The 25955-nt window shown below is 40.0% G+C and overlaps 1 protein-coding gene across 1 annotated transcript in view; it reads left to right on the forward strand.

The window, feature by feature from the left end:
- Positions 1-474: 474 nt before the first annotated feature.
- LOC131455486 (hyccin 2-like) overlaps positions 475-25955 on the forward strand; it is a 37843-nt gene continuing 12362 nt past the window's right edge. Inside the window, exons 1-6 of the mRNA XM_058623140.1 lie at positions 475-708; positions 14032-14117; positions 18454-18530; positions 20670-20771; positions 21990-22169; positions 23837-23917. Of these exons, the coding sequence (XP_058479123.1) occupies positions 18480-18530; positions 20670-20771; positions 21990-22169; positions 23837-23917 (414 nt within the window). The 5' untranslated portion in view covers positions 475-708; positions 14032-14117; positions 18454-18479. The remainder of the gene's footprint in view (positions 709-14031; positions 14118-18453; positions 18531-20669; positions 20772-21989; positions 22170-23836; positions 23918-25955) is intronic.

Raw genomic sequence — 25955 nt, forward strand, 5'->3', positions numbered from 1 at the left:
TAGACAAACACTTTTCACTGTCCCTCAAATGTTCATACATAAATTCCAACAGTAGCACTGACGATACATGGGTCATATGTGACAGATATGTATCTTAATTCAAAGAAACTAATGCTGTTGCTAATATTGTGCACCTTTTTGATTTAATGCACTTTGAGTTGCACCTAAATATGACAAACTGATTTATTTTATTTAAAATTTTGTGCTACAGTGCACATGTTTTGTTTACGAGCAAAAACATTATTGCTACTACCTCAGATTCTGCTCAAGTAATTTCTTTTTTTTTTAGTTCTTTCATAATTTGTATGCAATTTTTTTAGGCCTTTTATGCATTTGCGCGGGTTTGAAATTTTAAATTCGTATGAAAATGTGGCACAGCTGAATTTGTAATTGAATAGCCCTGCACTACACCTACTGTTGACTGGTTAACGCAGAAAGATTGTCAGTTTTCCTATGACAATGAACGCATCACCCGTCCTCTGCTGGCCAAAGACGCGTTCACTGAGTTCCGCTCAGTCTGGCCAATCGCGTCGCGCTGTGGTTCAGGAGCTCCATTGCAGTGTGGTGGGCTCATACGGAGGTGCTGGTTACAGAGAGGCAGCAGTTGGAGGAAACGTAATCGACCTGTGTGACCGCTCTGGACAAACACCACCCTGCTTCCCCTCACACAGTCACCGGCTCACATTGTCATCACCAACTCTAGTACGGGTGAGTGTTTCCTTGCCTTATCACCGGCTAAACACTTAGCATCTTCCAGGTAACCGCGGTCCACGACTGCTGGTGAGTTGGATCATCCTCGTAACTGTTGTGTTGATACGGATGTAAACCCGCGGTAAGGAAGCACCAGCAGTTGTGGGAACAGATGCTCGTGCTGCGGCGTAGAAAGCCAGGCAGTCAGTCAGTCATGTCGGCCTGGTCACGACTGGTGAGAAACGCGGAGGATGAGGGCGACCAGCAGCGGCTGGCTGTCTCGAGCAGACGCGCTAACCATAGGTAGCTAACGTTGACGTCCAGGTTTTGAGCTTTCGTGGCAGTGCAGTGAGCAGCGCGTTAGCTAGTGGTTAATGTGCTAGTGGTTAAATAACTGGGCTGCGTTGAAACATCCAGAGAAAATTCGCTGTTTGCTCGTTTAAGCTTTTTTGGGGTGTCCCCTCAGTCACCACACATTTATCGTCATAAAATAATTTAATAATGTTCTTTCACTGAGAGAGAGTTGAACAGAAGGAAAGCGCTGCGGTTTGTTTGTGCGAGGGTTTTATTTTGAAAATTGAGAGCGGAAATTTAAGTACTCTACACTTGCTGGTAGTACTGCTGTGTACTTCTTCTCTGTGGATTATTGGGAGAACTATTGTCCATCTATCTAGTAGTCTGAATGGCTGGTTTCTAACGCTGTAAGGTAAAAATAAATTGTGTTTAAAAATGTATTACAATGTGGGTTAATCGGTGTTTACCAAACTTTCTACATTGGAAATGTTGTTCTATGTATATATATATATATAGCAGGGTATGTGATCAGAGTGGAATTGAGGAATACAACAAATAACAGCAACAAACTTTATATAAATAATGATAAGAGTCATCTACTAGTGTCTGAAGTATATGTCAGGAAAAGGAGGATAATGAGAGAGAAAATTACCTTACTGGGAATAAATCTGCCTCCTGTAAAAATCTGTCTTTGCTCGGCCTATTTACACCACTATATTTTAACACTGGGTATAATGGGGTTCCTTCATATGTTCTCAGTTGGTAAAATACTTCACAAATGCTTTGACATGACAGCACAGCTGTGAACGATGGCTCATCATTGATTTGATAATTATTTACACCTGCGATTGTCCTACTTTCAACCTGTCAAAATGGCTGCTGTCAAAGAGCCAATTTGACATAGTGAACAGGATATTTGCTTGTTTTGTGTATTGTGTAAATAAATCATAATTACACCTTGCTAAAGAGGCCTGCTTGCATTTAAGTTTTGTGCCCCAGTCCCTTCTACAAGAATAGAACACAACATATGCATATGTGGTGCAGCCTTCCGTCAATATCTGAGCTTTGTCTGTATTTTTGTAAAAACTTAATATCCCTCTTAGCACTTGTTTGTTGTGCAAAGCTACATTCTGTTCTTTAACTTGATTTTTGCTAAAGACATCATGGTCGCAAGTTCAGGTTGTACTCAATTCCCTTGTAAGTCGCTTTGGATAAAAGCATCAGCTAAATGACATGTAATGTAATGTAATGTATTCTAGAGGAGTCATTCACTGCTAAATGTAGCCAACAAACAAAACGACCTACAATGGCAATATGTCATATAAATTCTGTTTAGCCAGATATATTGGTCTGGTTACTTCGTAATCTATTTTAAGATGAGACTGCTTTTTTGTGAAAGTGACATCAGTTAAGTAAGTGACAGCTACTTGGACCTAGTGCACATGATATGTCATCAACCCCCTAAATAATGGCATAAGGGGCAAATATGTAGAGCCCCAGATAATGCCATGCCATCTGCTGCTCATCCTCAATCACCATTCCTCTCTTCTCCTGCCCAGCCCAGTCTCTGCCACTTTGTGTTTTGGGACTAAACCATTATCAGAGCGCTGGTCTATTTTAGACAGAACCTCCATTTATGTACTTAATATGTCTCTTCTCTAGTAGTTAAGTTCCTTTTTTTTGCTTGTTGTAACAAAGCCCTCATGAGCAGATGAAACAGAGCAGGAGGTAAAAACAGTAATTATGCACTAGCCTATAGTGTTGTTAAGAGGTCAAAGGCGTGGATGTGAATAACTCTTTGTGCTAGTGTCTGAACAGGCTCATCTGTGCAACATTGTTGTTTGTTGGGCACACACCTGCAGCAGTTGTGAGCTTATTAAGACAGCGCTGAACCAAAACAAATACAACCGTAACTGTCTGGAGCCCTAGACTTTGTTGCCTCCCTCCCACCTATGGAGATGCACACGCCTAGGGGATCAAAGCTGTAATTAGCCTGCCATGGATTAGCAGTGAGGACTATTTTCCACTGTACTGGCTCCCACTGAGCCAGAGGATCACACAAGCAGCCAACCCTCTGCCCTTCCTCTTCTTCCAATAGAAAACATTAAACTGTGTTGTTTGTTGTTGTCCTCCTGAGGCCAGCCAAAATGAGAAACTTTCCAGTTTTTCCTCGGGGGTTTAGGCATAGCATCTTTCAAACTCAATGTGGCGTTATGCCTTGTTTGTGGTTATTCAACATCCATACTGGTTTCTTACAAAAAAAAAACCAAGTGGAGTCATTCTAGCCATGTCACGTGAGGACAGACTTGAGAATTGGTTAGATATGCATTTGGCATGTAGAGAGAGCTGTGATGCTGCGGACTGCACTGCCAGGTTTGAGGTTTGTCTGTGTGTTGGCTGTCTACATGATGACACCCACCCACCCACTGAATGCCTTGTCACATCAGCCATACAAGAATTCATACCGTTCCTCTGGGGGCTACAAAATGATGGAGTAGTACGGTTCTTCAGTGCGTTCAAAACTGACTGAAAAAAACGTTTGGGAATTGCAAAGTATAACCTCCAAACTCATGATGATATTACTGCACAGGCAATTCTGTAAAAAGTGAAGGCTGGAAAATGACTGACGTGTCCTGACAGTGGCCTCATTTAGGAAGACCACCAATGACTGTTAATCATAGTGTTGGACTGAACCGAACACCAATGGCTGGCAAACACCAGCATCACAATCTTCCCTGACAGCTGGCTCCACCGCCCCACACAAATGTTATAGTCTCTGTTATTACATAGAAAAATACATTCATTATGTATAATTTATTAGGAGTCATGTCCTAATCAAGATTTATAGTCCCTACCTGAGACTTCATATTGAGTATGCCGAAAGTGTTTCTTAACCCACTCTTAATTTACAATGATTAAATCCACAATATGTGACACAGTGAAACCAACACAGCTGTAGACTAGTTACTCTCACACACTGCGTTTTTATGAGCTTCGTCTTGCAAATACTGAAAGTCATGGCTAAAATATATCAATCAATCACTACGCTTAATTTATTGTGATGTAGGAATAAAAGTTGATTTTGGTTGATCGCTGACAGTGATGTGAAGTGAAATGCTAAAACGCCTGCTCTGTCTATTACTTAGTTGGAACCGCAGAACCATTGGTGAAAATTGAAAAGGTTTGTCGTTGTTCCCTGCTGTACTGTATGATCGGTTGATTTAAGGATGCCACATACTTTCACCTCCTACAATTCATTTCAGGAGTGCCCTATTTGACACCCTCTATTATTAATAAAATGCTGTGCCGGCAGACCCAGTTGTTAACCTTTAATCCACATTTCTGTGCTGGACACTAATCATAAAATGCAGTGTGCACTAACAAAAAAACCCCACAAAAATCTACAATCAATATTTGGTGTGACCACCTTTTGCCTTTTAAAACAACATCAGTTCTTCTCAGTACAACTTGGCAGGTAGGTTGTTCCAAACATCTTGGAGCTCTCACAGCAGATCATCTGTGGATGTAGGCTGTTAATCCCAGACACACTGGATGATGTTGCGATCAGGGCTCTGTGAGGGCCTTATCACCACTCCCAGAACTCCTTGTTCTTCTTCATGCTGAAGACAGTCCTTAATGACATTGGCTATATGTTTGGGGTCATTTGGGGACAATCAGATGCTTCCCTGGCGGCACCCAAATCCCCAACTCCATTTTGAAGAAGTTCAGCAACAAATTTGAAAGGAATCTCTGCCATGCTTCTTGGTTGACTGTAGACAGTCATTATTGCACTGCTTTGTGGCCCTTTAACAAACAAACTGCCTCCTGCTACAGCCAAATATTTTTTGGACTGATCAATCCAGAGCACCTCCTGTCATTTTCTGCCCCTGTTCTAATGTTTTTGCGCATAGTTGAGTGTCTTGGCCTTGTTTCCATGTCAGAGGTATGGCTTTTTTTTATTCTTCCATGAAAACCACTTCTGGCCAGACTTCTCTGGACAGCAGATGGGTGTATCTGGGCCTCAAAGATTTCTGCCAGTTCTGAGCTAAAGTTATTGCTGGACCTTTCCAGATTTCTAAGGGAAGTAAGCTTAGTCATGTCCTTCATCTTCCACAGTAAGGCCTTGTGTAGACTGCAGCCCAAATCGGCAAAACAATCCACATAACCATTTGTGACAGAAACAGGCACAGATCTCTGTCATCCATTTTTATTTTGTTTAGACTATTTGTTTTCCCCCTACAACTTTTTTTTTGCATTTACTTTGATCAATGAAGAAAATGTATATCTACATCTGCACCTTGGTCAACAATGTTAAGGGGAAATAAATTGGATTAGATCTGCTGCAACATGAGTAGGCAAAATATTATTTGAATTTCACTACAAAGGAGACTAAACCTGACTTCTGCAGTTGGGCGCAGGGAAAACGTATATACGTATATATTGATATTAGTTATCGGCCCAAGCACTCCCAATATATCGGCATATCAGATCTCAGCAAAAAGTGGTGCATCCCTAGTATTTGCATATCATGCAGGTACATTACATTGCATAGTAAGGTGCAATAGTGGTAGATTCATATGTGATATTTCAAGTAAGTAATTTCTGCCAAAAAAAGGTATAATCTTTCTGTAATATATGCTAGCAGTTTGTAATGGAAGACTTTTCCCCACAAAAACTCATGGTTCCATTTAGTGATTTGACCAGATGGCTCATTCAACAACGGCATCTGAAACACTTGAACAGAAGGAAACCCCACATCCTGCTGTTGACCTCAACACAGTTAACTTGTGAGTAAAAGGGCTCTGAACTTTCACCCCATTCTACTGGCTGTGAGAGTGTGTGTGTTTCCAGGGGAAACGCAACCTCTGCCTGTATCATTAATGTGGTAGACTTGTCAGCATTTAAGCCAAGATAATACTGGAGGTCATTTTTTTTCCCTCCTTCTTTACCTTGCCTTCAGTCAGCTCCTTGCTCTCCTGCTCTGTTTGCTGGTCACGATCTAGTGCTTGTCTGAAGTTGAAAGGATGCCAAAGCCTGGTTGATTCCAAATGCTTTTGAGTTATTGCCAGTTATTTGTTGTTGTCGCATGGTGAAAAAGCCGGGGAAGGAAAGTAGAGGTTTTTGTTGAGGCAAGCAGTGAGATATATTAATTAGAGAATGATGTACCTGTAAACATTAAGTGTGTTCCCTTACAAAAGGTGTAGTTTATAATACTGCCAGTGTTCTCAGCATTGTTTGGGGGCTAGAGGAAGGAGGATTTCTTTTGAACCAATGACAATTCTGTAGTGTATAAACAGCCATAATCCTAAAAGCAACATTTTGTTTTAGGTGTTTAAAAATACTGGGAGAGAGTGATTGTTTGGCAAAGGAACGTCTGGCTTGGGCTCCATGGCTAATGCTTATTAACTTGGCTGCTGTTGATATCAGAACTCTGCTATCATCATCCAGCTTGTATAATGTCTTTGCATCTGCAGTGCAATAGATGGAGCTAAAATGAAGCCCACCACATTGCTGGGTTTTTTTTTCTTTTGGGGGAGAAACAATTTAATTGTGAGAGGAAAGATGAGAGGTCATGGTTTTTGGCTTGGTTTTCTTGGTATTCAGCGATTTTTGCTGTCCACTCAGCAGCAATAGTGGCTATGTAGTAGTCCACCCCCTCCTCAGTTTTTTTTCCTTATGCTGCTCACATGCTCATGCTGGCTGTGGTTTTAGCCGTATGGGCAATCCAGTGGTCTTAGCATGTCACAAACATCCAAGGTGGCCCATTGTTAGAAGACTGCTGATCGGCTTATATGGCAGTACAGCAATTTCCTCACAATTTCCATTCCTCTCATTTTAAATTCTTGACTTACACACACACACACACACACACCACAGAGAAATGTCTCTGCACAAAGTCTCAGCAGCTGTCTGTGGAATTAGCGGTCATGTGTCTGTAGTTTAAACTTTCGGTGCACTTTGACTGCTTCCTGTTCTTGCTTTTGTGTTGCACCGTTTATTGGGTGCCACTTTTCATTAATCATTGCTGTCATATGTGCCTGAAGGAACGACACCGTTTTGAGAACGTTCACAGGTAAAGTGAGACCTGCTGATATTGTGCTGGGTTCTGCCTGCCACCTGAGGACGGAAAGTGCTGACTTTTGCCTCACAAATATGTACAGATTGTGTTTAACTTAAGAAATATTTCACTGTGCTTAGCCATGCCCGTTTATGTTAAGCCCTTTTTTTGGTACCAGCTTGTCATCGACCATGCTGTTAGCTCATGAAGAATTGTCTTTCAGACAAGAATAGAGATACACTGTAATTTCACCACAGCAATTACAGTAATCAACACATTCTTTGTGTTTTTTCGTGATCTCTACAAATTGGTATTGCGGTACAGTCGTTGAACACCATAGTTTGTTGGACAATCAGAAGACTTGCCTTCGCAATGGTTGTGTCCAAGGAAGTATTTGCACTTGTCCCTGCACAAAAACCTGTTACTGATGTGATGTGTCTCAGAATAGTGTATATAATGTGTAAAGTGTGAGTGTTCATCCTGTATTTGGATACACACAACATTTGCATTCAAAGCATTTGCATGCTTCTGTTTGAGGCAGCAGAGAGGAAGGAGGTGGGATAGTCTTGGCATTCACCTGTGCTGCTGTGTGTTTTGACTCACCCTGTCTAATTGGTGGAACCCTGTGTGCGTGTGTGTGCGCGTGTGTATGTGTACTTAGTTACAATGTGTGCCCATCCCAACGTGTGGTCCTGCAGCTGCAGCAGAGCTAATTTTAGCCCAGGATGTGCGTATGCCACAGTTGTCCTATCCTAGCCTACAGGAGATGGAGAGAAAGAGGGAGATATAGCAAGCAATTTTTCACCGTCTCCTTTTCCTCAGCACCTTTCTCTCTCTCTCTCTCTCTCTCTCTCTCTCTCTCTCATGCATGCACGCACGCACTCACACACACACAGATGCTCTTTGTGTGGACACTCATAGACATAATGCATATCCTAGTCCCTTACCCTAACCTGAACCATCACAACTAAATGCCTAACCCTAAACATTACCCTTACCTAAGCCTAATTCTAACCCTAAAGCCAGTACTTAATCCTCAAAAGGCCTGTTGAAGTTGTGTGGACCGGCCAAAATGTCCTCACAAGGTCAAAACGTTGTCACTTGTTTGGCAATTGGTCCAAACACACACCATTGCTTTAAGTATGTTATTCTGACCATACAGTTTTTTTGTGTGTGTGTTTCTGCCCACGTGTCCTACAGGCACTATTGACTCTAGCCTCTCTTGCCTGCCTGTTGACCTTTACTCACCAAAGTCCTGTTAGTTGGCTTCTCAGTGAGGTGTGTACTGTTCTTGTCTGCCCCTCTTCATATACCGTATATATGTAGGGATGTTAATGATTAACCAATAGTCGATTATGTGCGGTCACGAATATAATCAATCAAAATGTAATAATTAATTAACTAACAGATTCGGTTACTTTTCGCCTGTGTGTCATTTCTCTGCCTTCACATACTGTGTTGTTGCGACTTATACCTGCAGAGTGCTTACATCAACTAAAGCACTAATGTTGTTGCAATCTTGTTATGATTACAACAAGATTACAGCAGACTGGTTCAGTATGGTGAGGTATTAGCGTTATGCCCTCTACCCTGGGAAAGTGGATATGTGTTCTTGTATTTCTTACCTCTTAACTACCTTGTCTGGCATAAATAAATACTGATAGTGTCATGACCATAGTCCTCATGGGGACCAAAACTTGTAATGAGGCCAAATGAAGTGAATCGTGGTTAGGTTAAGGTGAGAGATAGGTATTAACTGGTCGTGGTTAAGGTTTAGGGATAAGGCTTTGGTTAGGCTGTCCAAATGAACTGAAGTCAATGAGAGTCCTTAAATAGATAGCTGTACGAGAATGTGTGTGTGTGTGTGTGTGTGTGTTTTCCCTCCCGACTCTGTCAGATGTGTTGGACGAATACTTTAATTAGTGTCCCAATTTTGCCTTGCTGTTTTTGAATGTGCAGCTTTTTATAGACGGTGTGGGCTAAATTACATTAGTCATCCTTAATGTAGTTCACTATAATACTGTAGAAATCAGGTAAACTCATTAAAATATTCATAGTTTAAGATCAATAAATATGATAGTAGGAGTAGTAGGATTATAATTTGCCAGGGGTAACAAGCTCTGACAGTGGTCTTGGTCTTGGTCTTACCCCATATTGTTGTAAACCTTACTTTCAAGCATCTCAACACATATAGTTTAATCACATGGTCATAACTTAAATGGAATCAATTCAGAATATACAGCCTATTAACACTACTCAATAATTTGAACAAAACTCTAATCCCTCCTGGTCTGTATTTGAACCACCAGTCCTCTGACCTTCTTTTTGAAGAGGTTAAAAGTAAAGGGGGAATTAAGGGACACCATATTTCCATGCTGTCATCGTTGCATATTTACTGTGTCATGGTCATGTCGGCCAAACTTGAAGGAGAAAGGATAGCAACAGAAGTGGCACAAGCAGAACAGGGACAGACCTTGCTCAAGTTCAATAATTCATGGCTCACTAAGTTGAGCTGACCTTGAAAAATCTCCAATGTTGGACTTTTGAAACCTGGCACTTCTCATCTAGGGCAGAGAGAAGTTGAGATGGACAGACACAAACACACATGCACAGAACATGTACACCCCTGCTTTTGTTTGTTTTATTTCATTTTGTCTTAATTATTCATGATGCAAACATTGTCTTATACTACCTACTGGCACCACACTGTAGATGTTGCCATTTCATTTTGTGACCTCACTTTGTTGAAAGAAAGATGAACTTCCCGAGCATGGCCTGATCTATGATGTGATAATATGGGGATCAACTTTCCAGATGATCTACTGCAGCAACAGGGATACATGGTGCCTCGTGCCAAAACACTGTGACATTGCTGCTCTTGAAAATGTCAACAGGCTCCTTCAATCACTCTATGACCTCACTGATGTGCTGGCCTTGGAAAAAGCGCATCACGCTCATTGGAAGTGGAATACTCGTGAAGCTGCAGAGATGAAGAAAGTAATGGGGGGAAGAGTCGAAGCTTTGTAAAAACCTAGATGACAAAGTTAAGGCATGTGAGATCAGCCTTGTGCAAAAACGGGCAGAAATTGAGACAGGAGAAGGAAGCAGCTACATAAGATCTAAGAGGAAATTTGCCTGGGTTGCTCCAGCTTTTCTTTTCATCTAGTCCAAAGAAGGTCACTTCAGGAAATGAAAACTCCTCAGAGCGTTGTTGGATGTGAATATGTTCTTTCCTACCTTCAGCACTTCAAACCGATTTTGATCACAATTCAGGTAGAGCTGCCAGTTGAATATGAACTTAAGCTTAATATGTAAAGTGACATTTTAGTGGCAGTGGAGATTTGACAAAGTGTTGGTGTGGTCATAGAGCTACAATTTTCCTTTGCCTTGACAGATGACGTGGACTGTTGTTTGCAGACTCTTTCAGTTCAGTGTAGAGCTGAAACGATGAATCGATTATTAATCGATTACAAATAAATCGACAACCATTTTGATAATCGGTTTGAAGCTTTTTTCATGATTAAAACAAGATTTCCGATTGTTTAAGATTCTTAAATATGAATATTTTCTTCATTTCTTTGCTCTGGATAACAAAGAAATCATTAAAAGTCATTTTTTAAGGTTTTCTGATATTCTGAACACCAAACGATTAATCGTTTAATCAAGAAAATAATCGACAGATTAATCGATTATGAAAATAATCGTTAGTTGCAGCTCTAGTTCAGTGTTTCCTTTTCATCTCATTGCAACTATGACGACAATGAAGGTGAAATTGTCTGAAGAAGTAGTAAAAGCTCAATGTTGTTTGTTTTATGCTGACAGTAAGGGTTGTTTTTACTGTCACCCCTTCCCTGGGTGTAGCCATGGTTAGTATTGGTTATCTGTACTTCGTGGAGCTGTAACCCTGTTTGTTTACACAGCTTTAATGAGTTACTTAGTCACAGACACTCCCATGATTCATTCCCCTGTACTGAATGATGTGTATTGTGAGGAGCATGGGAGAGCCTCTCATTGAGTACACTGTAGAAATAGGACACTGGCTACTGAGGGGATAGATTTTAGGCTTGAATTGCTTGGCTTTCTGTTGTGCATTCTTTCTGTGATAATGTGTCACCTCTAGTGGCATAAAAATCAGTTGTATTGTAGCTTGCCACCTGATGCAATCTGCAGATAAGCTCCACTTAAAGAGGCTTGCAAATGCCGGTGTCTATACTGTAGGGTAAAGGCAGTCAGTGTTGGATTAACAGTGTGCTTTCCGCCATATTCCAACTTCATTTGCATGCGTCTATTGTTTGTTTAATGGGTGACACAGCATGTCAATAAGCATGCTGCAGCTGTTGTTTTTTACTTGATGTCCTGGCAGCAGCTGACATAGGAAAGAATCAGCTAAGGGTGTCCTTGAGTAAGAGTTAGGACAGTCACTTGTTTTCTAAGAATTTGATGCCAGTGTTTTAATGTCCGTGATGCCCAGAGGAGGCAAGCCAGTGACGATATCATATTTGCTGTGCGCAGTGCTAAGAATAAGCATACACTTTGCATTAAGTGCGTGTCATCTCATACTGCTACTGAGTGTGTGTTCACTGAGTGTGTGTGGTTGGTTGGTTTGTGAAAAGTGTCTCGGAGACTTTCAGTGCTAATAAAATTACCACTAGCTTTAATATTTATGACAGTTTGTGTTTGTTGTGGAGGGGAATCCTCCACGTTTGAAACTCTCCTCAAATCCCCAGAGGGACACGCCGTTTGTTAACGACTGTGTTTTGAACCACTACACAAAAAAAAATTATTGCTTGTTGACTTTGTTTTAACCTTGTTGCAGTGTTCATCTGTATGTCATTGTGAATTGGGGTTTGAAGTGTCATAAACAGGATGGGTTGGCACTCTCCTATTCCCTTGTGAGCTCCTCCACAGGACAATGAGCAGGTCCGGTCGAGAGGAAAAACAGCCGTGCTATTAAAGTTTGTTCACTGTCATTTTCTAGGCCTCATTATGTGTTTTTAACATAATAAGCCAACAGTGATGGATGGCTGGAGAGAACGGTAGTTGTTACTGCATGCAAAAGGGTACAAAGAGGGGAGTAACTGCATTGTTTTCCTTTTGGTAAAGTTTCTTTTCTATTCTTTGTCTTAAGCTGTTGTTAAATGTGTAATAAGTCTTATTCTCATAGAACTTTTATATCAATACTATAGTTTGGCTTTGTCACGTTTTTATGTCATACCATATGATTTGAGGCACCAACAAAATATTGTTGCACTTGTGAAACAATTCAAAGAGTAGTCCACTGCAGTTTAAATAATGTTGCTCTATTTTACTTGACTGGTATTTGAAAAGTCCTCAGAGTCTTTATGGCTTCATTTAATTCTTGCTTTCTCTGTTCTTTTACACTTTTTCTCCCCAGAATCAGCACAAGTCATAGACAGTGGGACAGAATTATACACAACATTTTACTGTAAAAAAAAAAACAAGTAAAGAAAAGTGTGTCTTTAAAAAGCAATTATGAATGTTCTTTTCAGGGAAATAAGTTTAAGAATCACGTTTTTAAGAATATTAATAGATAATATTGAAATAAACACAGGGAATATACAACAGTAGGGATGAATCAATCACATACTCGGTATTGATGTCGTTCCAATACTGGCCAAAATAACTGGATCAGATATCAGAAAAATTAAAAAGTAAAATCCAGTGCCATGCATAAACCCTGAATATGATGGAAGTTCTTCACTGAACTCGGGCAATGAGCTTTAAAGAGAAATGTTTATCGCCACCATCATGTGACAAGGACGTGGACGATTGCTACAAATGTCTGCCTTGCCAAGGGACGGGTGGTTATGGGTTGGTTGTAAATGCATCAGTACAGATTGTGATATCGGTGTCTCATTGTATGCAAAAAACCAGTATCAAACCAAAAAACATTCTTTTCAATATTGCCACACAACAAGAGAGCCAACATAAACTGTATGGACAAATATCCAACTCTACATGAGAGATACTACAATTTCTGCCATGTGGAGTTTAATGCCATTTAAATGTGTGGTTTTATCTAGTTGAAAAATAGGACAGATATTTCCCTTTCAAGCCTTATTTATTCATTTATGGGTTTTTTTTGGCTTTGATGACTCACTGAGTGTACTGGCAACGGAAAATAAACAGCTTCTTAACAGCTTCCCGTAGATAAAGACCGTATGCGCATCATTCTAGACAGATGGGACTTAAAGCATGATGATTGACTCCACACTTAATGATAAACTGCTAATTTAAGGGCCCTTCAGATAAAACACTAGGTTGTGTTGGAATGGCATCAACGCCGAGCGGCCTCTCTCTACTGCGACTTGCTGTGTGTGTCACTGAAGCGTTGATTCATTCTGCCACATACAGTAAATGCTATGGGTGTGGATCCTCAGGATGCATTTTTTGCAGGCAAGGACAACAAGTTGGCCAGCTGACTGTTGCTATGCAACAATGGGGAACTTGTAAATGTATTCCTTGTGCCAGCATGACTCATAAATACCCTTAAAATAAAGTATATAAAAGGAAAGAAATACACTTTAAGTGAAAAACCCGAAGTTTGTTTGTGTTGCATGTCTATCTCTGATTTAATCATGCATCTCTATGGGAGGGTCACACTGTTGTAGCAACCATGTGTTGGTGGTTTATGAGCTTCTATCTTGTCAGCTGCTTTGTTCATCACATATGCTGTTTGCTTGCCAACAGTCTCCAACCAAATAAGGTTCAAAACCATTCTTTGAAACTGTTAACTTGAAGGGAATTCCTTTTCGAAGCACACATCTTTACATTTGCAACAATAACAGTCTCTTGTTCGTCTACGTTATCCTTACTGTTGGGCCAGAGTAAAGATGAAGACAATAAACTGGCACCGACATGTCCTGCGCATGAATTATGAATATAGTTTTAAGTCATTCTTGTATTTTCCAGTCACTGTACAAACCATAATGGTCTCACTGATTATTTTTTTTCCTGTTTTTTTGCAGGTGATCCCTAAGTGAGTGACAAATGTGTGACACAGCAGAGAACCATTTGCCTCACCCAGTGGAGATCTGAGTTGTGGCACACTGAGGTAAATACAAGGCATCAATCATTTCCTTTTCTAACTGGCTCATATTTTGTATTTTAATGGCACTAATTAACAACTGCCTTTATGTCTTAGTAACAGTCTTTTTTGAATGTCCATTTATAGACAGACACTGTCATTTTCACAGTTGTTAATGTGTATTGTTAACAGTAGCTGAGGAAAAAATTCCATTTTAAAATGTTTTCTGCAAAAAAATAAAAGAAGACATTAGTTGTTGGTGCACATTTGCCATAGCCTGAAAGTCAAATGTCTATAGTTCCCTTGGTAACTGATATGTCAATCTTGCCAGTGAATATCTCTTCTTTAAGTCTTTGACAGTATGACAAGCCAGGGGGGAAATGAATGAGTCAGCCTTTTCGTGAAGAGTTGAACAAGCTTACCAAGTGGGTGACTTTCATTTCACAGATTGAAAAGCTTTTGCTCTTTCGTATCCTCATCGGCTCAGAGCAGAGAAAACTAGTCTCCGTCTTCTCCTCCCAACAGCATATCAGATACTTTACTCCTTAAAATCACTAAGCTTTCTTGGCTGCACAAGGAGCCAAAACTATTGATTCATTTTGGTGTGAAATACTAGAGTGCTGCTGGACTGTTGCAGGGTAGAGTGACCGTGCGAGTTTAAAGTTTGAATGTAAATGAGAAGCCAGCAGTCTGTTACGTAAGTTTAATACATTTAGAGCCAAAAGTTGTTTTGTAAATAAAGTAGGTTGTGTGTATTATGCATTATGTATGACTACCTATTTATTTGCCTCTGTGCTGGTACCATTTTTTCGGCTTGTCGGTCTGTCGGTCTTAATCTCTCTCTCTCTCTCTCTGTAATGATTGAATATCACAAACTGTCGGAAGTTAATGCCACCGTGCCTTCGGTCTCCAGTCTTGTGAATGCAGTGCATCGGGAAACACCTGGAGGGAGCTTGTTGTGGTTCAAACATTTATTTGGACTCGAGGATGAACTGTCATGAAGTTGGTGGACAAAGATCGAGGACAACTGAGATGTTGCAAGAATGTTCTGGGCCATAATGTATGCGTTCATTATGACAGAAATCCCTTTGTTTTTACTGCACCTCCTTTTCACTGGAATTGTTGGTAAAGGTGACGTTAAAACACACATGTAACCAGACGTTCCTTAGAGATATGCAGATGATTGTGGTCCATGACTTGTGATTTGCGAGAAGCAAGTAAGATTAGATACGGGTGTGTCAACATTTTGGCTGACTGTAGGAGAGAGCTTTCGGAATGTGCACATGTTCGCACTTTGACATTGTTTGCTGATTTCAGAAAGGAACAGTGTGTGAATAAGTAGGGGTTGTTGCTAAATCTGACACAATCTGTGTGTGCATATTCCAAGTTTTGCACACGCAGCACTCGAAACTTGGCAGTTTTATATGCTTTTATTTCCTCACTTTGCAAAGAGCTGTCGACGGAGTCTCGGTGGGTCTGAGAGAACAGTGCAGCTGTCAACTTGCGCGTGTCACATGTAGTTAACCGAGGACTCTGACCCAGATGCAGCTTCGCCGAGTTAATTTACAACACTTTTCTGTGACAACAGGAGGGAACACAAGCCAGTGAATTGAATGATCACTGCTCATAATGTAGTGTGTTTTGTGTTGGGACAGAGGTTTTCTTATCATAATGAACTACCATGACAGACTGACATATGTACATTACATGTGTATGTAGGGCTGTATAGTATAATCTTATCCCAAAATGCTTTTTTTACATCATTCATTAAGGATTATATATTGCGATATAATGCTAGGCTTTCTCTGGACTCTCTTTTGAGATGTTTGCACTTCTCAAATGAGTGACAATAAGAGGGAGTTTACAGCGGGATAATGGCAGAGAAGATGCTCCTTCTACATTCAATACATCAACTTTATGCACTTTGTTGTGAAAAAATAGAGAAATCCTGCACTTATAACTTTTCACAGACATTTTGTTTTCTTCAGTTAGAGAGATATCATGATGTATCCATACACGACTGATTATCACAAAATCGTTGCATCGTGATATTATTGGTATCGTGGACCATGTATCAGGTATCGTATCGTCAGGTACCCTGTGATTCCCCCCAATGTCTATGGTCTGTATTACATGCTTAAAATACAGATATTTCCTTTAATTTCACATAAATACCTGTCTTATGTGTTAGAAACACTTGACATTGCCTGTAAATATGGTCAAATTCTATTCTATAATATTATATCATAAAAAAACAAGTTTAAAATTACAGAAGTGACTTTTTCTCATTTAATGTCATGTAGTTTTTAGTCAATATATAATATTTCATTTATAATATTTATTTAGTTAATTTAGTTAAATGCAACAGCCTTTAAAACCAGTTAAAGTCACCACAGAGGCCTTGTGACGTCATCTTGTCTCATGTCTCAACATAAAATATTGATACACTGCCCAGCACCATGTATATTATAAAACACCACTGTCACATCCACTGTGCTTGAGATGAACACTGAGAATTATGTTGGAGCATGAGGATGAGCAATTGTAATTGTAATAGTCTTGTCAGCATTAATTTGACACTGTTACCTGTGTACATGCTCTATTATTATTATTATTTTGTCTGGCTGGGGATTACAAATAGCTTGTAGCTAAATCTGGTATGACTAATGTGTTTTGTACACTGCCCTTGATACAAATAAATGTAATAAACTAAACTACAAACAGAGACACTGTAGTCACGGGAGGAGAATGCTAAGCAGGGGCTGTAGTCTGTAATGTTAAGTGATTGACTCTATTGAGTTAGTCCTAATCCATAATCCCATCAAGTCGACACCAACACCACAACAAGGCCAAAGGCCCTGGTGCTCGTGTACAGCAAACCCATGTCTTAAAAAAAAAGCACACTTTCAAAAACTTTTTTTTTTAACTGAACAATGTCCATCAAGCATTTTCTTAAATAAAGCATGTTGAAGATAAATGTTGGAAAAAATGCGTGTCAGGGATTCTTTTAATCTAAAATAACAAACATGTCGCTCTGTCTCTCTCTACTGTCATTGCTGTTCAATATATCAGTAGCAGCTCTCAGGCTGTAAACTCTATCTTAGAATTGTTCACCTTTTCATTGAGTTTGAGTGGATGATGACAGATGTTACTCGGCACTGCAGCCGACTTAGAGCTGCTTGTTGTCTGCTTGTGCCTCTCCTAAAGGTCAATAACCTAAGAGGTTAATAATAAGCTTGGTCATGATAGTCTCTAGTAAAGGGTTTTAGTTTTAAATAGTCAGATTATCATTCTGGCAATTTCCACACACACACACACACACACACACACACACACACACACACACACACACACACACACATTCTTGTTCTCTGTCTTAGCCAAAACAAATCTATGTGATAATTAATGAGAATTCTGTATATTTTCCGTGGAAGGAGAAATGACTTGTTGTTTTTGGGGAGTGAGCTGAAGTTAGCGACCAATATTTTTGTTTATGAATATGAAGATTGTGTTTTAGTACTTTGGAAATGCAGATCTTAAGCTTTCTTTCATCATAGAGTAAGTTGATAATAATGTAATTTGTTCATTTATTGTGGGTATGTTTTTTCAGCTTGTTTGGTTTTATCATTAGATAAGTGTTTATTATTTTATGTCTGTTTTATGTGCATTCATTCAAATTCAGTGGCTGGATGAATATAATGTGTATGAAGAGACTTTTTATTTTATTTATTTTCTTTTTTATTATTATTATTTTGTTTTATATTTAACTGTTTTTACTAACTGTGATGGTGAGACCAAAGAATATTTTCCTGCTCCACCTGAAAAATAAAGTTCTATTCTATTTGTATTGATGTATAAGTCTCTACAGTCATAATCCTTTCAGTCAACTCATTTATTATGCAACAGTTGGCCAGAATCACACACTCCCCCTGGTGTTTTTAAATATTGGATATCATTCTTTATAAGTACACTTACGATTGTGGTATAATTTTTGTTTTGTTTGCCTTTTGTCCTGCGTAACAGTTGCGGAATTCACAGTGTGCTTTGATCTGCATCATCAATAGAAACATGAATATAAAAAGTCAACTATTGGCTGAGATGGATTACCCGTTTGATATAAGTTCCAAATCCCTGTGTTTTCATTTATACACAATAATGAACTATAGAGGAAAAAAGTGGATGTGGATGGTTCGTAGTTATGTTAAGTGAAGCACGAGTGCTGTGAAGTAAACACACTCAAACAGGGAAACTCACTTGTGTATTTCTTCATTTGTTTGCTGAAGGATTTTCAGGGATTCTTTGTTTCCATGTGCGATATCTTCATCTCCCCCCTCTGTGCCTTCTGTCTCTCTGTGTTCCTCAGGCAGCCGGTGGGGGTCTTTGAGGAAGATGCTAGGTTCAGAGCGGGGCGTCGTAGAAGAATGGCTCTCAGAATTCAAGGTAAAGGCTGCTCTCTGTTCTCCACCTGACCCATGTCAGTGAAATGTCTCCCAGGAGCCCGTCCTCGGGTTTTCTTTTGTTTTTAGACAAACCGTGCAAGCCTTCACGTGTGTGTCTGCTGCCTCTTGAGTGTTTCTTTTCTATCACATTGAAATACTAACAAGAACTTTGAAAAGTACACATCTTACAGTATAAAACTCTCCATGCTTTCACTAAAGCTCCTAAAGCCTCTTGCATATATGAACGGACTATATACAATGACGACATACAACGTATGTACACAAAAGTCTTAACACGCACAATGTGTATATATGTGTTGAATCTGAAAGGACAGTGGATATTTATGTCAGTGTCCGTCTGCACCGCTTTAGCATAGATATTATTAATTGTTATTCATATTCGATATATTGCCAGTTCCTCTTAGAAAAACTTCACAAAATAAATGGTAGTGTGTAATTCCAGGTTCATTGTGCTCTAGTTTGCTCTTCATTATAATTGACTTGTGCTTAAGTTGAAGCAAGACTGATAAAAGTTTCTCCAAACATGGAGGTGCAGTACTCCGACTGACCTTAGTGGATACAACACCAGCTCTCTATGTTTAAGCAGAGTTTTACATATAAATGTTACTATGTTTCCCTTTCATACAACTTTTCTTTGATCTTGAGTTAACAAAGAGTAAGAATACTATTTTTCTTAGCTTGTGTGCTGTGTAAATTAATGAATCTAAAAAAAATATCAGCCCCAAATTGTCTCTTACCCCACCGATCATGAGTATACAGTAGGATATATTGAGATGAATCGAGGAATATACTGTTTATATTTACACACGTGTACACATAACACCTACACAACAATAATTACACGTAAAGTTCCCAATTTTAGGATGATTGTTATATTTTTGAGATGTTATTATGTGTATGCATTTAATTTATTAAGGGACAGGGACTGTAAATTAGCCTTGGCTACAAAACTGTTTCATACAGTTGATAATGTTTTTTTTTTTTTTGCATTGTCCCTGCCAAATAAATAAAATAAAGTAAAAATAAAATTTACATTAGAACTGAGGATACTTTGTGACTGAAGCATGAAGACGAGACACCATAATCCAGCAGCATGATCCACTGGACCTTATTGAAAGCTGACATGACCCTAGAGACCGAGATATGAAATTAACACTGTAAATGAAGTTTTAAAATTGTGATGAAGAGAGTGCAAAGGAAAGACGAGCCACGGAGAGGAAATACAGAGAGTGCATAGTGTGAAGGAGAGGACCGGGGGGATATGATGAATAGTGAGAGAAATGGATTAGTATGACTCATGGCACATTGCGTTCTGTGCACAAAATTGCCATACAGACATTGTGCTGAGGGTGTATTTCTGACTCCCGTCATCTGCAGACACACAAACACACACACAGTCCTGACCATGTGAAAAACATCACTTTAGGGTACTTGAGTCAGATATCTCTCCGTTTGGCTTCTGAATGTTATTTTGGGATGTTTTGTTTTTTTTCATTGATCAATTACCTTCCTCACGCAATGATTTCCTCGACATTTTTCAAATGTTTTTGGCTCTGTCTGAATAGAGTGGACACTTTGATTTAGGTATCCTATAGACTTAAAGGTGCAGTAGGCAGAATGTTCTTGGTTATTGATCAGTCATTTCACAATATCCTTGTAGCGTAATATAACTAAGTAATGTGAGACCTCTTCTCGGCTTCATTCACAACCTTACAAACAAATCTGAATGGGAAGCTAGACACTTCTATTGGTTGCTCCTATTGGTTATTATTGTTATTTAAATAACTGTACATTATTGTATATTTCATATATCTCACTCTGCATTTTTAACCCAGGGATTCCCCTGAATGTCTGTGTTTCAGGGGAAACCCAGACATCGTGACGTGAAACACCATTTTCAGAAAAAATGGGGGTTTTCAGAAGAAAAGCCCCCATTTTGTAATAATCGTTTTGTTTTGATTATTTTGTTGTTGTAATCGTTTGAGGCCATAATCGTAATTGAAACACAAGTTTCCATTAATTGCACAGCCCTAGATCAAGGTTTTCACACACCTACATGCTGCTGGGAAAAAACTCCACTGTTTCTAAATTGGCAAACCTGTCTTTCTTTGTGTTCTAGTCCTTACCAGAAACCCACATCCCCAGCTACGCCGGCAGCCTCCATCTTAAGAAGTCCCTGGTGCCAGCGCTCTACCGAGTCATCCAGGACCCCAACAATGAGGTGATGCACACACACAGACACACACACTCCCAAAGCTGGCAGTGTTTGGCTCAAAGTAATGTGTCGCTTGTGACTCACATGACACATGACACAGCCTCTTGTTGTCAGTGAGCCACACAGCTGTTTCTGCAAGATACATGTCCACAGTGTCGTCCACATTACCTCATCGTCTTCCTTATAATCTCTCTCTCTCATTCTCGCACACACAAACAAGAACATCTGCTGCCCACACTAGTAAAGCCACATGCATAGTCAGAAATTCAAGCACAGACTTTGGTCCTATTATTAGTCAACTGCTGCATACAAGCACCATAGAAACAGCAGGGCTAACCAAGCATTTTCTGTTTAAAGAACATAATGACACACTTTATTTAGCACAGGCGTGAGATACTCAATGAGACAAGACTTTTATTTCACTCTAATGATGCATTTGGTGCCTCAGACGTCTTGATTGAATTTAGATCCACGCTCCATCTTGCGCGTGTGTGTACTTTTTTGCCTCTTTAGGACCTTTTCTGGCATAAACACTGACATTGTCAGGACCAGTAGTCCTCATGGGGACCAAATCCTAGTCCTAATGAGGCAGCACCTAATTTCTGCGGAGCTGTCCTAAGAAGAATATCTGCACAAATGTTTGTGTGCGACTGTGTGTTTTTTTTCCCCCACAGATTACACAGAGGTTCAAATGTCTTGTCGTGAGTTGCCACTTACCCGGGGTCAGCCACAGTACAACACACACATGAGTAGTAGTGTGTGCTTGTGCTTACTTCACTGACCTGTGGACAGCATCCACACATTTGGCTCAGTTGGCTCCACTGAGACTACATCTGACCAGACTTTCATTGTAGTGATTTATCTCCTCTGCTCCTGCGCACCTCCCCACGACTAGGCAGCAGCAGAGCTCTCCTTCCAACCATCCATCCACTCATGTTTGTCATCACGATGACATCCATTAATGTTTTGAAATAAGAGCCGTGAAGCTGATGTACTGTCTTAGATGTGTTGGTGAGGCAGGTTGTTGCTGTAGTGAATAAAGGCAGTTTGTTACTGGATTATTTTATGTCTATATTATAGTTCATTTGATGTATTTAAAATGGTCAGACTTTTCTCTAGTGATTCAGACAAAGCTAGGCTTCTCATGAACCACCCAAGAGCCATAGTTAATATGTCAGTACAGTTAATGAATTCAAATTTTACGCCTTTCCTTCTCCCATCCAGCTGCTGGAGCCTGTGTGCCACCAGCTGTTTGAGTTGTACCGGAGCTCTGAAAACCGCCTGCGACGCTTCACCCTGCAGTTCCTGCCTGAGCTGGTGTGGGTTTATCTGAGGATCACAGCCAGCAGAGATCGTCAGAGCAATGGCTGCATAGAGGCCCTCCTCTTGGGCATCTATAACCTGGTGAGTGTGTGCCCTTGTCCGATAGGAGAAGACATGGGTTTTTTGCTTTGTGAATTGTAAATAATGCTCGTCATGAGATAAATGTGGTTTTATTTTAGGGGGAGGCAAAAATCTGTTGTAGCCTTGTACATCAGTGATGTACCCTTGTGTTTGTATATGAATGTGTCCTGGGCCACACTGAAGGACTACCGGCTCCACTCATGTCCTCTGCGTAACAGGAAGTACATAGTGATCCTGTCTGCAGTCATATGATCCTGTCAAGCTTTTCTTTTACTTTATAGTAGACCAATGGCGTACATGTTTATTTGCAAGTATAGCAGGGAAATGCAATTCAATCACTAGTGATCACCCCGCCGAATGTGGAGCAGCATTTCACCTGAAGGCGTGAACTGGATTTCTTAGAGCTGTCTGTCCACTTTTGTCCAAAATCTTATCTTCCTTAATCCACTCACAATTATATGCATTTGTGTCATAGAACAGAATTTATACAACACGGATAAACATACACCAGATGGATAATTATATTTTAAGATAGATGTAGGATGTTTCTTAGAGCCACCAGCTATCTGATGACTTAAAAAACTATTGATGTGCATCATTGGGGACGTCTTGCAACTTGTCACAGGTGGAGCTTTAGTGAGGCTGTTTGTGTGTTGACAAGAAAGATGATCTGCAGGGAAAAGCCCAGTTAATGGATAGACTCGAGGTAGATTGCATCACAAGGAAACACCCTCGGGAGAAATGGGCTAAGAGCTGGAGATATCAATAGAAAGAGCTCCATGTGATCTGGCACAGCGAAAGGTATTTCCATGCATAATTTATCCCTCCACGTCTATACCACCAGACGCACGCTGTACATGCTCACAGCCCCCTTTTTTCCTACATGCACTGCTGCTTGAGCTCTAATAAACAGATTTTGTGTCTCAACTGCCACGTCAGATATTCAGAGATATACTGCTAGCCTCTAAAGGGCAAGACAAGCCCGGAACCAGTTGGATACTGAATATAACTTGGCCAGAGAAATAGATTAACAGATCTATTTTGATGGTGAATTTTCATTATCTACAGCCAGAATATAATTAATCTGAATACTCTCCACCAGCTCATGTTGGGGGGGGGAAATTATAAAGATGATACAGAGAAATATTACACGCTCACAAAAATGACTGGTATTTCTGTGTTTTTGAATCAGTCAATAATTATCTGTTACGCTCGTGTAGTGAAAACATTTGCACATGATTGGAAAAATGTTAGTTAGGTCTGTGCAAATGCACCTGTGACTGGAAATAATCAAGTCATTCCATTTTTATATTTTGACATTGCATTTCCAGGGATGCATGTGTGCATATTTGAGTTCTGCAGCACGGTGTGAAATTACAATCGAGTGTCGAGAGTGCTTACAATGACTTTCAAACTGTCACGGTCAATAACATGCACCAGCAGAGAGAGAAAGAGGGCACGTTGCACAGCATTTGTTAACCATATGCTCCTAAATATTCCAACTTGCCTACAAACAAGAAGCGTAACCGGATTAAGATCTAGATCTTATCTCAAATTCAACATTTAGCTCCCAGTATAAATTTAGCATTTTGAACTTGACTTTTTTTTTTCCTCCCCCTTTCCCTCAATGATGCAGTGTCTCTGTCTCTTCCTCTCTTGTATTGCAGGAAATTGTGGACAAAGACGGCAATGGCAAACTCCTGTCTTTCACAATTCCATCTCTGTCCAAACCATCCATATATCATGAGGTAAGATGTCTCTCAACTGTATTAGTCAATGTCAATGACAGTCCAGTATTTACTCTCTTTCTTCTCTCCTTTCTTGTTAGAGACTTATTTCAGTATCTGTTTGGAAGATCACACATCCTTAGTGTCATTAACCTCACCTCTAGGGGTTGGCAAAAATATCGTTTTGGTGATATATCGTCGTCCTTACTCTTGCAATATGATAATCGAGACGCCAGGGCGAATACCGTTATTTTTAATTGATAAATTAAGGCGCTCTAAAGTAAACAGTCGCTGCCTGTTTGACTTGCCGGGCGTCACGACATCACGTCTCCTCACTGTGGCGCTGGTCAAAAATAATGAGGAAAACTTGGGCTGAAGAGGGAGTTTACAGCAGGATAATGGCGGAGGAAGCTACATTAAGAGATGCTCCATCCACGTTCAATACATAGACTTTATGCACTTTGTTCTCTATGTTGTGAATAAATGGAGAAATCCTGCACTTTTAACTTTTCACGGACGTTTTGTTTGCTTCAGTTAGACAGATATTGTGATGTATCTGTATATGATTGTCATGCACTATATTATCACAGAATCATTGTATTGTGATATTATTGATATTGAGGAAAATCTCCGTAAGCATCCATATCGTAGCGCATCGTATCGTATCATGTTGTGAGGTATCCTGTGATTCCCAACCCTACTCATCTCTAGGGCTTCTTGAACATAATTTGTTAAGATGTCAACATTTCTGCACAGCTCAAACTAAACTGTGGTTGTTTTTTTATGTTAAAATAAATGCACTGTAATGTCCTTAACTTTGGCTACATACATTCCCCTCTCTCCTTGTCCAGTTTCATTCACTCTTTCTATCCCCGCCCCCACAGCCACATGCCTGCTAACACAGAGGAGAGTATTGAATATTTAGTTCATTAGGAAGGTGTTTCACGGGACATGCTGACTTAGGACCATTTACTGAGTGCAGAGGGAAGCAGTGAGTCTTGTTAGCCATTTTTTTTTTTTTAGACATTTCATCCTGAAACCAAAGCACAGGAAAGACTGTGTAGTATATTTTTATACAGTATGATGGCCTTTAGTGCCTGCCTCTGAATGTGAGTGCTGATGAGACTGCAGTACGTGGCGTGTGCTGTGGGCAGTTTATCGCTTTAATTACGAGCTTGAGAGAGTCTTCCCTTCGTGCTGAGAGAATGAAGAAAGCATGGAGGCAGGAGGAGGAGGAGGAGGAGTCATCACATTTGTGTGCTTCCTAAGCATTTAGTGCAGCGTCGCACATGATATGGCCTTATCACCAGGCCTCCAGTATTACCATACAATCCAGTCTCTCTTTAAATGAATCCGTATTACCGTCCTACTTCTCTGCTAACAGACACTGAAGATACTGAGGACAGAGGTTCAATTCAATTAAAGGGTGACTTTTATGAAATGAAGTGGCCTAATGACGTAATGTCTCTTGAACATATAAATTCCACTCTGTCGTTACCTGTGCCTTTCCCTCTCTCTGTTTTACTCAGTGGGGGGGGAAATGAAATAAAATAAAAATAAAAAAGAATCAATAAGTAGGCAAGATCAGTCTTGTAGAGTGGTGAGCCTGATCATAATGCATCTCATCAGAATGTGGTTCAGAAACCTGACCGAGTCCGAGAAAACATTGACTGTACCCAAACCGGACACGCGTCTTCTTTTTTTTTTTTTCTTTTTTGTCCGTGCCTGACAAATACCAAACACAGAATAAGATAAAGCGTTTTCTGACTGTCATGCATCTGAATGTTATCTTTTTATTTATGGTTACACCAGGAGGAAGCAACTATCAGTCCATGAACACAACATAACAGTTTACTTAAATGTATTAAACTTTAATTTCTGAACCTTATTTTGAATTGACAAAATAAGTGGGAAGGAAAGCAGCCATGTCAGTGTTCTCAAATGAGCCTGACAGAGGTCAGGTGCTGTCACTCACCGTGATCCAGTCAAAGGTGAGACTTTGGCAGTCATCCAGGTGTAATCTAATGCTACTGACACTAAATGTAATCACTCGTCATAG

The sequence above is a fragment of the Solea solea genome, chromosome 2 (assembly GCF_958295425.1).
Source record: "Solea solea chromosome 2, fSolSol10.1, whole genome shotgun sequence".
Classification (NCBI taxonomy): Eukaryota; Metazoa; Chordata; class Actinopteri; order Pleuronectiformes; family Soleidae; genus Solea; species Solea solea.